This window comes from Colius striatus, chromosome 7, assembly GCF_028858725.1.
Source record: "Colius striatus isolate bColStr4 chromosome 7, bColStr4.1.hap1, whole genome shotgun sequence".
NCBI lineage: Eukaryota > Metazoa > Chordata > Aves > Coliiformes > Coliidae > Colius > Colius striatus.
Genome location: NC_084765.1, coordinates 30,685,143 through 30,702,335, shown reverse-complemented (window position 1 = coordinate 30,702,335; position 17,193 = coordinate 30,685,143). Strand labels below are relative to the sequence as shown.

At 47.2% G+C, this 17,193-nt stretch overlaps 1 protein-coding gene across 1 annotated transcript in view; it reads left to right on the top strand.

Annotated features, from left to right (window-relative positions):
* PLEKHO2 (pleckstrin homology domain containing O2) overlaps positions 1–13,751 on the top strand; it is a 28,590-nt gene extending 14,839 nt beyond the window's left edge. The window contains exons 4-6 of the mRNA XM_061999905.1: positions 4,091–4,195; positions 6,573–6,671; positions 9,115–13,751. Of these exons, the coding sequence (XP_061855889.1) occupies positions 4,091–4,195; positions 6,573–6,671; positions 9,115–10,344 (1,434 nt within the window). The 3' untranslated portion in view covers positions 10,345–13,751. The remainder of the gene's footprint in view (positions 1–4,090; positions 4,196–6,572; positions 6,672–9,114) is intronic.
* Positions 13,752–17,193: the final 3,442 nt, after the last annotated feature.

The following is a 17,193-nucleotide window of genomic DNA, read 5'->3' as shown; positions in this document are numbered from 1 at the left end:
CTCTCACCCACCTCTGCTGCAGATCAGCAGCATCCAGCAGCATTGAGCTGTGTTGGTAAAGGTCTTAAACTGCAGCTATGCAGTTCTACAGAACTTGTCTCTTAAGTCATGTAGTGCAGGTACAACAGACTGACCCCAGGAACACCTCTTTCCTGGAAAGCAGGGTCAGCATAGCCGTAAGGCTGTCACAGCTTGAAGAGACTGATGTCTCTGAGAAGACACGGAGCAAGCAGGGTGACTGTGCTGTGTCACAGGCAGAGAGCCATGTGTGAGCCTCTTTCATGTTGGATGACATCTACCCAGTGACTCAGCAGGAGCTGACTGGCCATGCTGTGCTCTGAGTTAACTGAGAGTAAATTGTACAGTCTGTATTCATGGCTTACAATGGTCACTATCACATTAGGTTGAGCCATTACAGCTTTTCCTGGCACACCAGCCTCTTGTTTATGGCATGACTCAGTCCCAGCTGGCTTAGTAAGGAGAGCAAACGTGTAACGCTGTGTGCTGCCCTCTCATAGTGGTTTCAACAACTCTACCTTAAGCTGCTGCTGGAGAATAGAGCCTGCTCAACATTTTGTGGGGAGTATCCATCTTCAGGGGCACCTGCTGATAGATGTGAATACCCAAACAAATAAAAGGACAGACAAAGTAAAGTCATTTGTTCCTTGTTTGTAGAGGACCTGGGGGTCTCAGACTAGTGGACAGAGCCCCAGGGGCAGGCAGGATTGAGGCTACCTCCTCCAGCTCCTTCCTGCTTTTCTCCTGTGTAGCTGTCTGCTTTATAGAGAGCATCCACTCTGCTTTGGGTCAGCCTCCTCTCCCCAGTGCTGTGCCTGAGAACACAGATGAATGCAGACAGACAAGAGACTGCAAGGCAACAAGAGGCTCTGCAGGGAGGGACCTGGGAGTTCTGGTTGACAGCACACAAAACATGAGCCAGCAATGTGCCCTCCTGGGTAAGAAGCCAAGGGCATCCTGGGAGGCATCGAGAAGAGTGTGGGCAGCAGGTCGAGGGAGGTTCTGCTCCGCCTCTGTTCTGCCCTGCTGAGGCCTCATCTGGAGTCTTGTGTCTGGAGACTGAGGGGGGACCTTATCAACACTTAGTAGCACCTAAAGGGTGGGTGGCTAGAGGATGGGTCTTTTTTCTTTAGTGCCCAGGTAGATGACAGGGGATAATGGGCACAAGCTGGAACACAAACAGTTCCACTGCAACATGAGGAAAACCTTGTTTGGTGCTGAGGTGAGGGAGCCATGGCCCAGGCTGCCCAGGGAGGGTGTGGAGGCTCCTTCTTGGGAGGTTTCCAAACCCACCTGGACATGTTCCTGTGCCCCCTGAGCGAGGGGAACCTGCTTTAGCAGGGGGCTGGGCTGGAGGAGCTCTGCAGGGCCCTTCCCACCCCCACCATGCTGGGATTCTGTGTGACTCTGACTGGCAGCAGCCCAAGCCCCAGCAGCCTGACTTTTCCTCAGTATCTCTGGGTAGTGCTTTAAAAAAAAGAAAGTTTTCAAAGACAGACAACTGTCTTTGGGATGAATCTGCTTCAAGCGTTGAGGCTGCTCCTCTGTGTCACAGCCCCAAGGACTTGGGCAGGCAGGGAGCAGGGCTGCAGCAGCATGAGTCTGGCACTGCAGGATCCCACGCAGTGTGCTCCTTGTCCTCCCTCATTAGGGATGAGCCATTCCCCGAGGCTCACTCTGCCCTGCCTCAGGGCTGCTGACACCAGCACTTAGTCACAGTCTCCCAGGCTTTATTGGGGCCGAGAATGAGGCACAGAAAGTGGCATTGGAAGAGGAAGCTTGAAGTAAAGCAGGAATCCCTCCCTTGAACAACGTGTACAGGGAGATTTCTAAACCCTGGTGCAGGCTGCCAGGTCTTTGCCAGGCAGTGCAGCAGCTCAGCTGCTCACAAGTAGAGCTTTCTCATAAGCCTTTATAATCACAAAGCTTTGGGGCAAAATCGTTTCCAAACAGCAACAACAAAAAGTTTTTAAGCACACAGAAAAACAAGCCTGCTTGGGCTAAAATAAAATCTGGCTGCTGTTCTGCTTTGGAGCTTTGCCTTCCCTTAGGTTCACTGGTTAGTGTGGCAGACAAAGGGCTCTTTTTCCAGAAGGCTGTGGTTCAGGCCCTAACCTCTCCTCTGAGCTCTCAGGAAGACATGTGGTCCTGTCACCTTATGTGCAAACTAATAGAATTAAAAAGTTATTTCCCCAGCTTGCTGTGCTGGTTGTGAGAGTCTGGCACTTTGTGAGTCTGGCACTTTGTCATTGTGGTGTGCAGAGGAAAAACCGTGGCACTGCAGTGAAGAATAAATGCAGAAGGGAAGGGCAGTTGGTTTCCAGCTAAACAGGAGCAAGGGTAAGGAGATCAGGCTTTAGTTCTACAGAGTTTCTGGTGGTACCTCCACAAGTTGCTGCGACCCGAAAGAATTGCTGCTTTGTTGTGCCAGAAACAAAACAGGGAGCTGCCAAGAGCATTCAACTGTCAGTCACCATCAGCTTGATCACCTTCATTTTACAGAGTCCTTATTTTATACAGACACTGCTGAGATTTCAGAATGTGAAATGTGCTCTTGAAGGCAGTGGGAAGGTGCAGCATACCTAGAGGATGTTAAATATCCCAAAACCCATGCCAAACAAGACCTCACTATTACATATTTTGAATGAGCCTCTCTGTAGCTCACTTCCCCATCTGTAAGAGGTGGGTCATTTCAGTAGCTCTGTAAAGTGAAGCTCCCAGATATTGTAGGGACAAACAGTAAAGAAGAGATTGTTGGGGGATTGTGTTTCCAGAGCAAAGCTTGAGCATAGAATGCAGCAGAGTGCATAGAATGCAGCAGAGTTGCAGCAGAGTGCAAGCAACAAGATGTAGTGACCTAGGAGGATTAGGCACATAATGGGACAGCTCACTCAGAAGTGCTGCCCCTGTCATAAGGAGGAACATGCAGTGGGCTGGGTTAGGACTGCCCCAGGGATTGTCTAGGTTTTAAGTGCTCAGTATTGAGCAGCACAGGAGTATTTCTGTGTGCCCATGCAGCGTGCAGCTATTTGGATCCAGGCTGGTCTGCCATAGAGCCACCTGTAATGTGAAAATGATGTTCCTCTCACCTGAAGTGTACACTGAAGCAAAGCCACCTGGTACTGGTGAGGTGCTCAGAGAACACAGCAGTGAAATAAATAATACCCTACCTATGGTTCCTGCTGTCGTCAAGAAGAGATTTGAAGTGGAGCAAAGCCATGGGACTACCCTGGAGGAAAGGGAGAGCTGGCTGGCTGGAGGAGAGGCCATAGAGTCACCTATCACTCCCTACTTATTTGTGTCCCATACTTCTTGCCAGCTCCTTCTTGTATGGCCCACCCTCCCCTTCTTTGTAGGACATTCAGACCCCAAAGTGTGTCTGTAGTGTTCACTGCTGTATTTCTTCATTTGCAAAAAGATACGGTTAATCCCTGACATTGCCCTTGTGCCTCATCACGTCTGTGCTGGGCTGAGTCGGGGTCAGTGCAGCCGAGGTCAGAGCCCTGGATTCCTGTATCAGTTCTGCAGTACTGCAGGAAGAGGGAAGCAGGCAGAGCCCGTTGCTTGGAGCCTGCGGGGGAAGTCAGAGATAAAGTGCTCTGTTGCCTCTGAAACAGCACAAAATTACTTGGATTTTCAGTCTGACCCTCTCCACGGTGGGACTGTTAGCTGTACAACTCCCCTCTACTTTGAGGGCTGTTCCAAGAGTTCTGCAGGAGGAAGAAACTCTTACTTTCTTCTTACTTCAGTTACCAGTTGCAAAAAAAAAAAAAACCAACCCTACAGCAACAAGCTGTTCAACATAACAAAGTCCTGCTCATGGGAGCTATGAAGTACTTGCCAAAGCACAAAGGAATCTGTAGTTTAAACATGGGCTGGAACTGGATGTTGTATAGGAACTGAAGTGATACACAGAGCAGAGTGCTACTGATCTAGGTGACCCTGCTTCTGCAGGGGGGTTGGACTAGATGATCTCTAAAGGTCCCTTCCAACCCCTACCATCTATGATTCTACTGCTCTGGTCCTGACAAGGAAGGAATTCTGAGGCAAAATTGTCTCTCTTCTCTTGCAGGTTCATGATATCAAATTTCAAGCTGCGACTTTGGAAGAAAAGGAATCGTGGATAAAAGCTCTTAATGAAGGGATCAACAGAGGCAAAAACAAAGTATTTGATGAGGTAAGACAAACAGCTTTCAGAGTCCTGTATTTCTGTGTCAGTTCTTATCCACTGCTTTGTTAGCTAAAAGGAGAACTTGCCTGAGGCCCCTGTGCTCCCTGTCCTCCAGCCATAGTCAAAGGAAGGATGATATTCAAGGCAAACACATCCCAACAGCCTGGGAGCTTTTAGCCACTTCAGTTCCCAACTCAAGAGGGTAGAACATGTAGAGAGCCCTTTGCAGCATCCTATGTCTGCTGCCTTTCCTTCTCTACTGGCTGGGGTTAGATGTGGGGAGCAGGGGCAGCTGGTTCACTAGATGGTGTGCCAGAGGGATGGTCTGTGCTGCAGAGAGCTAACATCTCAGCAAGAGGCCCACAGGATGCAAGAGCTCACCAAAGCCAGTGGGACGTGGTCTGGTTGCTTCAGGGGGTTTGGGATCAGTGGGTACATGGGACTTCTCTCCCAGTAGAAGCAGCTGCAGCTCTGAGTTGTCTAAAGCTGAGGCTGCACCCTGGAGAGGCTCATATTCCCCACCCTGCCATGATCCTCAACAACAAAGCAGTATGGAAATAAGAGGTATTTGATAAGGACATAGCTCAGTCTTCAAGACTGGAAAAATCTAAAGTGACTCAGTCCTGCCTCTCAGCTGGCCCTAGCACACCTGTACTCCCAAATTCTCCTCCCATCCTGCTACACAGAGGGAAGGATGAAAATGGCACAGCCTAGAGCCTGACTAGCTTTGCCCTACTCCCTCTTAGCTTGTAAATCAGCCCTGAACTAAGATAAAGGAACAGCATCTATTCTGCAGTTGTTTCAGTAACTGAAAGGAAGTGTACAAAACCACCATCACAGGAATGACTCAAGAAGAAATGGGCAGGGAAAGAAGGAGACAAAGCAATCAGCAAGATCTCTTTGTCAAGAAAACCAAAAATATGACTAAAAGTTTAGAGAAGAGGGCTAAGTGCTGCACATAGAGGTGCTAGAGATGCAACCTCTTAGAGCTTGGGCTTTGCTTTTATTCAGCAGAAGCAGAAGAGGCTGACACACACTCCTTTTTGGGTTTTTTTTTTGCCAAGGCAAATGGTTTCAGGAGTTTGCTAGTAGTGAGATGTAGCAGTTCCTTGTGCCCTTGGACCAAGTGGGATGCAGCACATGGAGTGAACGGGACCAGGTGGGACCAGCAGCAGCCTGAGAAAAGAAAACTCGTCAGCAGAGAGCTTAGCAGCCAGGTCTGCTCTCGTGTCCTGCAATGCAATGCTGCTCAGCCCTTGCTGAGGGGCAGTGAATGCTGCACACCCCCTCAGCAGCACAGCAAGGTGGGATCTCAGGTCACTGCCCTAGGGCCTGGGGTTATCCTCCTTAGGAGGATCTGGGTTCTCAGAGGAACCAGCCTCTAATTCTAATTCATTCCAGTAAGGATCAGACCTCAGATTTAAGGTGTTTCTGCACTGAGCAAGCACAAGCTAACGGGTCAAGCCCTCAGCTGGCTTGGATTAGCTGTTTCTTCACTGAAAGAGCTGTAAAACTGCTTTGCTATATCAGCCAGGGATTGAGACCCATTTTTCCCTTTAAATCCCTCTTTCACCCTCACCAGCTTTCTTATTGTATAACTTGTGGTACAAAGGCTAGTGAACCAAGGCACACGCTGCCATTCCAGCATCCCCAGTCTCTGGTGCTGCCCCTTTGCATGGAGCAGATGTCAGCCCTCAGCCATCACAGCAGTCACAGAGCCAGCCCAGAGCAATACCTGCCAGGGGGCTGGGACCTTCCTTCTCACATGTGGGAGGCAGAGGATTTCTCATCTGATTCCAGGAAATAAATTTGTTAATTCAGCTAGAGTCACAATTAATCCAGGTCGTTGCTCACACCTCCTCTTCAGCATCCTGCAGGCATTAGAGCTGTGGAGGTGAAGGCCTATAACGAAGCACTGCTGAGACAGTTCACAGTCAGGTCACAGTAATTAATGAGCTTTCACCTCTAAGATGGCAACAGCAATCTTAGTGCTGTGCTCTGCAGGAGCCAGTCCAAGCCTCAGCTGCAGCGAGGACAGCAGAGTTCCCTTGTGTCCTTTCCTCCTTGCCCCTCAGGTAGAGGGGAGATTAGCTACTGCAGACCTCTGAAGGTTGGATGCTTTACTTTGGAGTGTCTGTAAGATAAACACAGCTCTGTATAGGACAGGCACCTTAAATCCCCATCACGTGCATGCAGGGGCTTTGCAGGCAGCCTGGAATTAGGGTCTGAGGCCAAAGCATCATGGTGCAATATTAATCCAAGTGCTGCATCTCTTCATGTGTGATGGTGGGAATGTCCCTTCCAACCCTTAAGATTCTGTGATCTCTTGAGAATTTAATGCCCCTCTTCTTTTTTCCTTTCCCTTTTCTTCCCCCTTTCAAAGGTTAAAGTAGATGAGAGCCTTTCCTTGGACCATGTAACTCGGGACAGAGTGAAAATGACCCATGGACGCAGGCCACCGACGAGAAATCACCTAAAGGAGGTAGGCACACCCACCCTGGGATGAGCCATTTCCCCAGCTGGAATCACCAAAAGCTGCTCCTTCCACTTCCCCAGGGAAAACCCCAGGTACAGACAGCCCAGAGAAAGCTGACAGGGGAATGAGCTCCCTGTGGGAAAGACTGAGCCAACACCACTCTAATGAAGCTCCAGGTTCCAACAGACCTGTAGCTGCTGTAACTCGTTACGATACATTTAGCTTTGCCTAACTGCTTCAGCATCTGGTGAGAGCCACTAGAATTTCACTGTAATCAGAAGAGACTGAAGCTCCTATATTTCTTTTATAAGAAGCGATGATTTTATAGCTACAGTGGGCTAAAGGTAGAAGAGCTGCTCAGTCTGTGGGGAGAAGCTGTATTTTTTTATTAAGCAAACTGCAAAAAGCAGACAAGCTTTCAAGCTTCCAAGCCTTTCCTTCGTTCTGAAACAGAATACATTCTTCTTCCAGGCAGTTTTATGGACTAGCTTGTCTACTCTTAACTGATTTTCTGGATCTGTCACTTAGAGAAAGGCAAAAACACCACCAAATAAAACTGCAGTTCATTTCCATAGGAGAGGTTTTTACTAATCTTTGATTTGTGGGGATTTATGACAAAAGTTCCACAGACAGATTGATATTTTAGCAGAGCATTCATCTCAAGCAAGGAAGGTTTTTAAATCAAACCTGCTTTCTTCAAACTTCTAAGACTCTGACTTATGTGTCTGCACAGCACTCAGATGACCCTCGTGCAGAAAATGAGATGCCCTGAGACTTCTTGCTTTGCATAGAAATAGGGGGAGAATGTCTCGTCTGGGGAGATGCATGGGAATGAATCATAGATTCCCATCCACTCCTCCAGAAAACCGCAGAAGAAAACATGCCAAAAGTCACAGCAGCAATGAAGTGTGGATTCCCTGTTGCCTAATATGGGTTTGGTAAGGTAGGAAGCCCTTCGCTAGGCACTAACAAGACGCCTCTCACCTACTCAGCTTGCTGCTTTCAGGAGATACCTTCAACAGTAATATCCATAAGGCCTCTCAGCTTCAGCCAAATTCAGGGGAAACTAGCTTACAAATTCAGAAGCAGGAATGAGGGGAAAGGGAGAGGATGACAGAGCCTGCAGAAAGATGTGTATCACGGCTGCTGGCTGTAGTACTGTGAAGGAAATGGGGTGAATGATGATTTTCAGTGTCGAAGCAGGCCAGGTGAGGCTGGGTCAGGGCCAAGCTGCCAGGATGCAGCTTGCCCCCATCTTTCTGCTGGGCTGTAAAGGCAAAGAGAGACTTTAAACGAAACTCTTTGCACTGCAGGAGTTTGGCCCTAGCTGCAGCTACAGCTTCGTGTGGTTTTGGGTTCCTTCACACAGGAACTGTCACCACGTTTCTCCCTTTGGGGCACTGAGCTTACAAGCTGCAAAGTCTTTACTAAGTCCATCCTTTTTAGGAAACTCCCCCTGCTAGAGTGATTTGCACGCAGCCTGTGGTTTGAAGGAGGTTTAACCCACTGAGGCTTGGCCCTGGTAAGACAAGGATGGCATCAGGTTGGAGGAAGCAAGTAGAAGGCAATGGTGTTGTAGTAGTGCCCCTGGCTGAGTGATCTAAAGATCAACTTGGTTTATATCTTCGAGTGAAAATATGAGAGGCTCAAATGCAGAAAGCAGGTGTGCTTTGGGCAGGCACCTTGTAAATGAAGAGGGCAGATAAAGAACTAAAATATGGCACAGCTGACCACAGCACTGACAGGAAAACCAAGAAACGGGGCTATTGTGGCACAGGACTTGAGCTGTTCTTCTCAAAGAAAGTAATAAGATAAGTTCCGTGCTTTTGTCCTAATTCTTGCCTGCTTATGGTTATTGGCTTTGATAGTGTCGTGCAACTTGCTGCACTGTCAGGCAGAAAATAACTTGGCAGCAAAACACTCATGAAGCTCACAGAAGGTGCAGGCCTGGGGAAAAAGCAGAGCTATGCAGGGGCATGGAAGTGCTGGACTTGGTGCATTCAAGATTTGCTGCCATGTACATGACTTGACCCAGGTTTCTTCTTTGTTGGGTGAAATGTTTATGACTTGTGATTGTCATGGCTCATTACGTTTTAGTACAGTAGATCACATTGGGTTTCCCTTGTCACATTGACACTGGTAAAGCTGGCCACTGGCTGTTGAAGGGTAGCACAGGGGGATGCTGCATGGAAGAAGTGGAGGCTCTGCAGATTCATCTTGAGCTATAGAAAAAGCTGCTCTTCAGAGCACTTGTTTCATTTTCAGTCAGATTCTTCTTGCAGTTTTGATAGATTTAAGTATAAACAGAGTGGATTAAACAGAGTGGATGTGTGAAGCAGCAACCCCTCATTTGCCACACTGGGTCTTGCAGTTTAATTGAACTTTAAAGGATGGAGCACAGGAGTGATGGTTAAAAGAGATAACGAAAAACTTCTCTCTTGTTTTTCAGGCTGCCAAGTCTACATCAGACGGTATTCTGCGACTCGACCTGGATATAGTAGACAACGGACCACCAAACTTTGGTTCCACTATCAGCGAAAGTGATGATGTACCACCACAGAAGGAAACTCCAAAGCCACCTATGCCACCTACAAAACCCACTGGCATGAAGGAAAATCAAGATGCAGAGAATGATGTCCCTGACCAGGAACATAAAAGACCTCTGTCTCCTCCGTTGCCTCCAGATAAGAAGCTTATGGAAGGCCTAGCATCAAAGGACAATGTAAATGCCAAGGAAGAGGACTCTGTAAGCCCAGAGGAGAGTATGGAAGGATCCCAAACACCAAGTGAGGAGAACAAAGAGAATCTCACTGAAGTCAGCAACTGGGGCATAGCAAAAGCTCCAGTACCCCTTCCTAAGAGTGTTCCAGACAAGCTAAAAGTAGCTTGGGACCAAACAGTCCCTGAGCCTACAAACACAGAAGACTTGAAATCATCAGGAGAAAGTAGCAAAGACAACCTTGCTGAGATTGCTGCCTCAGATGTGACCAAGCCTCCTGTTCCTCCTAAGGTTCTGTCAGAAAAAATGCTAGCCACAATGAGCTCCAGCCATGACAACTTGGCAGCTGGGGGCTGGGAAGATCTGGAGTCTGGCAGCTCCAAGGCCCCGGTGAACGGAGAGCTCACAGAGCTCACAGAGCTCACATCCCCAGCAGCTGAAACCGAAGAAGGAAATGGGAGAAGCTCTGCTGAGAAGGAACAGCAAACTTCAGCAGAAGAGACAGAGACTTCCTTAGCTACAGAAACAGATGATGAGACTGTAAAAGCAACCACTGAGAAGAAAGAGTCTGTAGAAGGCACTTCACATCTCAAACTTCGCAGTTCTTCTCTGGGAGATTTGCTGTCCGATTCCAAAACCACAAAGAGAGCACTTCCAGCTTTCCTGAAGGATTCCCATCAATGCTTAGCTCAAATGGAGGAGAAAGTTGCTAACGAAAGGGAAAAGGCAGAAAAACTTCTGCAGAAGGTTTTACGTGAAGGGTTGGAACAGGCCCAGGAGGGGAATGGACCCCCAGTGATGGCAGAGACATTGCTCAATGAGGCAGTGGAACAGCTTCGGCAAGCTACACAAGTTCTGCAAGAAATCAAAGGTCTTGGAGAACTGAAAAAAGAAGCCACACAGAAACAGAAAGAAAAGCAAAAGGATCTAGTGACTCTTTATAGGAGAAGTGCTCCCTGACATACTCTTCAAAAAGAGACTTCTTTCAAGCTAAACATTTGCTGTTTATGATTTGTACTGTTGCTAGGCCAGTGTTTAAAAGGTGGTGTTTTGCTGTGCACACACCATGTTTATGAGACAGAACTGAGCTTTCAGTTATAGCATCTTTCTCTCTTTCTTCACCTTGTACATACCAGTCCCATTCTAATCCTCTTAGCACAGCAGAAGGTTTCAGGACAGTTTCAAAAATGTGAATGAATACTCTTGAAGGACTCTGTCCAAAGTCCTTTCAGTGGATCAGGCCTTAAAAATTACTGGTAATCAAAGCAAGCCAGATTTTTGAAAGGAGCAGAATGTCTCTTCTAGCAAAAGCCTCTGTCTTTCTTTACAGACAAGCAGATACCAGATTACACTGGCACCTATCTGGTTTTCCCAGTTAAATCATTTAAGGATAAATGTAGTCAGTCATTTGCTTGCTGGCAAGGTTTCCCAGACCACCTGGCCCGGTGACATCTAGGAATGTAAAGATAAATGGTTTAATCCTCTCCAAAGGCACTCATAAAACCACATCCACAGTTACTGACCTCACACAGAGGCACACAAAACGGGCCAATTCCTTTCTACAAGTAGTGTCCTCAGATCTGGAGCAGCTGCATGAAGGCACTGAGTCTGGCTATGCAGAGCTCTCCGTGTGCTAAATGTTGTGTAAGCAAACATGAATCTTACTGCATCATTGCCAGGCAAGTATTAATTGTTCCTGTTCCATCAATTGAGGCAAAGAGCAGGTTACACTTGAGGCCTTTGAGGAAGTGTCTACTAGCAGCACAACACACTGATTATTGAGGTCCATACCTATCTGGGAACTCTGGATCCATTGCTTGACGCTGGGAACAACGAGGTGATCAGAGAACATGCGTCCAGATCCCCAAGACCTTCCTAGGAGAGCTGTCACTAAGAAGCATCAGGACTGTGTTCTCTCAGCTGCAGGCTTTTTGTCCTTGTTGTCTTGGGATGTTAACTGACAGGAGCATGCACATCAGGCAGCAGGTCTGGAGGAGATCCCCTTTATTGAACAGGTCTCTCTCAGGCTAGCCTGAGAGCCACCATTTGGCACAGACATCTGTGATTGGAGTTTGTGGAAGGAAAAGCATTTTGCACACACAGTTTTGAGGCTGGGCCCAGTGGTCTAAGTATATGAAAATCAAAATGCATTGCTACAGAAGGATCTGAGGAATGCACTGGAGAAAGCTGAGGTGCAATTTGCACAGCTTCCCTGCCCACCTGCTGAAATCAGCCATGATTCTCATGGTCCTAGTGATTACAGCTGTGATAAAATCATGTCTTTGCATCTCTGCTGTGTAGCTCCCTACCTGAGCTGGGTCTCCTCCCCTACCCTCTGCTCCAGAGTTGCTCTGAGGAGAACCTTGACAGCCTGAAGGGGTTCTTTGCTCCAGCCCTGGGAAGGGCAATCTTCCCCATCTGGTTGTAAGGAGTGACATGCAACCTAAGCTCTCTTCTCTGATTTGCCAGCACTGCCCTCTTAGCTCACCCATTTTTTTCCCCTTCTGTGCACTCTTTTATCATTTCCCAGGTTCCACAAGGCTGCAGCAGGCTGCTAACACCTGCCATAGCAGCAGCCCAGTAAAGCTTCATCTGAGCCTCTTCTTAGGCTAGGCAGTTGGCACTTCAGGTATGTTCATGGAAATGTTTGGTTTGGGCTTCAAATAACCTGTTTTTCACCATCTGGAGCCAGCAGAACAGGTAATGACTAGAACTGATGCTTCTGCCTTGGTTTCAGGGGCCTCTCCCCCTCTTGAAGGCAGCCACAGATACAGCAAGGGAACTCACGTCTTGTTCTCTCACGTGGAAGGTTCCACACAGTCAAACACTCAGGGCTCAGAGGCCAAAAAGCTTTGCTTTGAGACAAAAAGATTCCTACGTCCTAAGCCCAGTCTGAGGCACAGAGCCTGGAGCAAACTCTGGATCCGTGTCATTTTGCTGCTGTAAATTCAATGTGAACTGTGAGTCTTATTCACCTGTCTAGACACACTTAGGACAAGGGCTAATAACACAGACAATATTCAGTGCCTATCTGCTATCTAAATGTATTTTCCTGCATGTGCACTTTTGTTTACCGAACACTGTGTGGTATGAATGTGAGCTGTCAGAACCTGGTGTGCACTGGAAGTCAAGAGACATCAGCTTCAGAGAGCAGGCAAGCTTTTTCAAGGTGCAGTTCTATAACAAGAGAGAAATTAGATGGGGAAGAAAAAAACCCCAGTTCACAATAACGGGAATATACACAAAGCAGAGCAAACTCTGGGTACAGGTTCATATCCCAAAGCTGAAGGCAGGGCAGGGCTCCAGGATAGGCAAATCAAAGCCTGGAACTGAAAACCCAGGGGGAAGGGAACAGCTTCTGGGATAGCTCAGTCCTCTAGTTTGTATCCAAACGCTTCTGCTCTAGCAGGTGTGTGGATATCCATCTGGCAAAGTGCTGATGAAAACACCCAGACAACCCTATCTCTTACAGCCAAACCTACAGGAAGTGCTTATATTTACTGTATATTTTTATATTATACTGAATATTCTAATGAATAAATGTCTGACGTTACTGAATACCCATGGGTAGGAATCCTAACAGGTAACAAACGCTGCATCTGTTAGGAAATGGGCAACTTCAATCATTTTACAAGCTACAGCTAATGATGGTATTTGCTGTACTAACAGAACTTACTAGATTTGTATTATGATTTGTAAATAGGTATAACTTAAGTAGAATCTCTGTAGCACCCAGTAACTCTACTGCTGAAAACGCTATGATAGAGACTCTTTGATTTAACTATTTTTTTTTTTCTAATAGGGTTAGCAACTTCATCCTAAAATGTCCAGCCTGGCTGTAAGCCTGATTCACCTGGCCTTTGCAGGAAAAAAAAAACACGTCATCTTCCTTCTGCAGTTTTCTCACGTGTTCTTCTGGTCATGAGCCAGGCCCTGTGTATAGCTGGAAACTGCCTTCTGGGGTATGTTGACATGCTCCTCTGAAAATGGCAGTGCTGGTCAGAGTCAGAGACAAGACCCTGGTCTGCTCTGACCTTCTATAGGAACTCCTCTCTTCAGTGTACATCCTGCCACCATGCACTTTCAAAAAAACTCTCTTGAAAACTTACATCTAATTTCTGGGTGCACTAAGGCTGGCGGGGGGAGTTGTGCCTGAGAACCCTGTGGGCACTGAGCACTGGGATGTTAGTGTGTTTTGGGCTGTGCCACCGAGTTACGTGTCTGTGACAGGAAGGAAGTAAGTTTGAAAGCAAGCAAATGTGGATGACTATCTGAAAAGCAGCTGCTGCAGCCCGTGAAAAGGCAGCACTTCGTCTTCAGCTTGTAAAGAGCTTTTGAGATTTGGCAATAAAACCCCCTTTGAAGTATCATCTGTTTAAGAGCCATTTGTCATAAAAAATGAAGAGCCACCAAGACTGGCTCATCAAAGCATTGGTCTGGAGGAGGGCACATTGCAGGGGCTGTGGTTGGGCTGGGGTGAGGGAGATCCTGTGCTAACCACAAGCCCAGAGGAAGGAGAAGCACTGGAGGCTGCAGCTGGCAGAGCTGGAGCTGCTGCTGCACCCAGGGCACTTCCTGACTCATCCCTGCCTGCCAACTTGGCTGCCCTTGGCCAGAAAACATGGCCAATAACCAGGATCTGCTCCTCCTGGAAAGCAGTGGGAAGCATCCTCATTGCTGGAGACTTCACCAAGTGCAGTCTCTGGCAGTGCTGTCTGTGCTGCACTTCATGTCTCCATATGGACTCTCTGATGTCTACAAAACATTGAGCTGCCTCAGCAGTCATCCCCATGGTGGTGAGCCTCGTTCCTCTGCCCAAGTGCCAGTAAGCTACAGGAAGAAAAAAAGCTGGTATCACAGAATCACACAATGGTAGGGGCTGAAAGGGACCTCTAGACCTCACCCAGCAAAACCTCCTGCTAAAGCAGGTTCCCCTCGATCAGGGGGCACAGGAACGCGTCCAAGTGGGTTTGGAAACCTCAAGAGAAAGCCTCCACACCCTCCCTGGGCAGCCTGGGCCAGGGCTCCACCACCCTTACAGTAAAGTAGTTTTTCCTTATATTTGAGTGTCCCAGCTTATGGCTTTTATGTATCATAGTGACTGCTTCCCATCTGCAAAAACCGAGGAGAAACTGATAGGTAGGTTCTAAGGTCAGGGGGAAGCAGGGAAAAGAGTGCAAGGACACACACCATCCTATTGCACAAGCCTGGCTTCATCTGGGTAAAATAAATGTGCTTAGCAAACCCTCTAACCCTTTGCTGGGAAGAGGGCTGTTCCTCAAAGGAATCTTCCAGACACAAGGTTGATTTCTGCAGATGTACCATAAAGAAAGGCACTTGCTTCCTCTGGCACTAAGAAAACTGACCACACATCATGTTTTGGCTTTAAATTGGTGTTGGTAAGGGAGGGAAGTGTCCAGCATTAGGTGAAACGTGATTTAAAAAAAACACAGAAGAAAATATACAGAGTATTGGCATCTGACACATTTGCCTGACTGCTTTTAAATCCATGGATAGACATGGCGTGCTGGTTCAGAGAGACTATGTTATTGTGTAATCTGAAACAGAAAATGGAGGTCCTACTTTCCATCCAGTGATCCCACAGAACTCAGGAGTTTGCAACTCAAAAAGAGCAGAAAGAGCTCTTCCAGTCCGAGGGTGCCACAAGATTTATCACAGCACTGTCTAGTCTGATGAGTAGTTATTCTTGCTTTAAAAATAAAAGTGTGTTTTATCTTAAATATGAGTCACCAACAGTGAAACTCTCCAAGATTTCCCTTTTCCAGCTGAAGAATCAGAAAGTTTGCAGTCGCAGAAGATATCCACCATGTTTTGAGAATGGAGATCCCCATGTTGTTATGCCTTGCAAGTTCACACACTTCAGAAAGCCAGTGCTTCATTTATTCCAGGAAACTTAGTCATCCTGTTCTTCTAGTGCCTGACCTCATGGCTCAGTAAGCCACAATATTCCTGTGACAGCCGCCAACTTGATGTTACAAAGCATTAACCATTTCATTCTCAGCAGCAATCCTGCTGTCTGGGATCACTGTGAGGTACTTTAAGCTGTGTATTTTCCATCTCCTCCTGGGTATGGGAGGCCCAGGTCCAGCAGCTTCATTCCAGAGAGCAGCTGGAGCCTTAGCCCTCATCTCCTGATGCACAGCCTCAGTCCCCTCTGCCTGAGCACCCCAGCTTGGCAGTTCAGAGGTTGTAGGACAAAACATGAGGAAAAGGTGAAGGGATCTCACCTTGCTGCATCTTTACTAAATTAAAGCACATGTATGCACACCTAGAGAAAAAAACCCACTGTGGAGTGTTGTGAAATGGCATTGGTAAGAAGTTGTTACAGGAGGGATGGCTGTTAACAGCTTATTGCATCGACAGGGTGAGGAGAAGAAAACCATGTTAGCTTTATTTGCAGCAAAAAAAATCTGAAGACTTCGATTTCAGCAGCCTTCCAGTCCCTAAAGGGGCCAAAAGGAAAGCTGGGGAGAGACTTTTAACAAGGACGGGTACTGAGAGGACATGGGGTGATGGCTTCAAACTGAAGAGGGGAGATTTAGGTGAGATTTTATGAAGTTCTTCCCTGTGAGGGTGGTGAGGCCATGGCACAGGTTGCCCGGAGAGGCTGTGGCTGCCCCATCCCTGGAGGTGTTCAAGGCCAGGGTGGACGTGGCTTGGAGCAACCAGATTCAGGGGCTAATAAACCCCACAGGCTATTCAAGGCTTTTAACCCTGTTTTCTCTTTTTCTGGGGAGCTGTGGGATGATAAATGTAGTGCCCTAGAAATCCCCCTCAGCTCCTGCTCACACCTCTTAGCCTGGCCTGCTCTCCCCAGCTCCCTTCTCTTTTCTAATCAGAGCTCGTCTCTCCCCACTTTTCCATCTCATGCCCCTTCTCTGCCAGAACATCTCATTCCTAGAAAGCTCAGCACTGTGTTGATAGAAACTGTCTATAAGTTTTAGTTGTGTTGCTGCCAGGAAAACCTTCTTAGTCCTCACCCCCATCAGATTCACCAGCCAGTTTCCACATCCCCATGGGGGATCAGTTTACACTTTGGAACGTGGGCATTTTTCAAAGGAAATGAATTTTAAAATTCTTTGCTCAAAACAAGTGAATGAATGGAATCAAAATACTTGGAACTCAAGCTAGAGCTACTTTCATTTTTGGGGAGGATTGGTTGTTCTTTCAAAGCATCTTCCAGAACAAAGACTTGGAGGTGTTTTGTGGCCATGAATGAATTCCACCTTGTTCTGCAGCCAGGAGAGTCTCATTTCTCACCCTGCAGAATGAAGGCACAGAGCATCGAAGAGCTGGGCTCCAAACCCATTCTTCTGCAGCAGATGCTTTTAATTGCTGTAGCAGTGACATTTTGCAGCAAACATTAGATGACCTGAATATTAGACCATTAGATGAAGTGCTCCTAAAACCAGAAAATAAACAAAGAAAAAAGTTCTGAGAATTTGTCCTTTGATGATTTTTCTACTCCTTGACGGGGATAGGAACAGACTTCCGAGTCCTGCTTTGTTTGGGTGATACAGCTGTTAAAGAATTGTTATTTCTAGCCCATAAGTGGATAAAACATACTGTACAAATACTACAGATAGCTGTTAAATCTACCATATCATTTGTTTAAAATAAGAAAAAACTTTGAAAATGTTCTGGGGGAAAAGACAAAGCCATCTGGAGCAGAGACTGTAAAAGGGGATGGACTAGAGGAGAGGTCAGAGACAGGGGGAGGGCAAGACATGGGGAGGCAATGCTAAGTACCAGCTCCCATTTGTGGGTAAGGATGGGATATAGATGCAA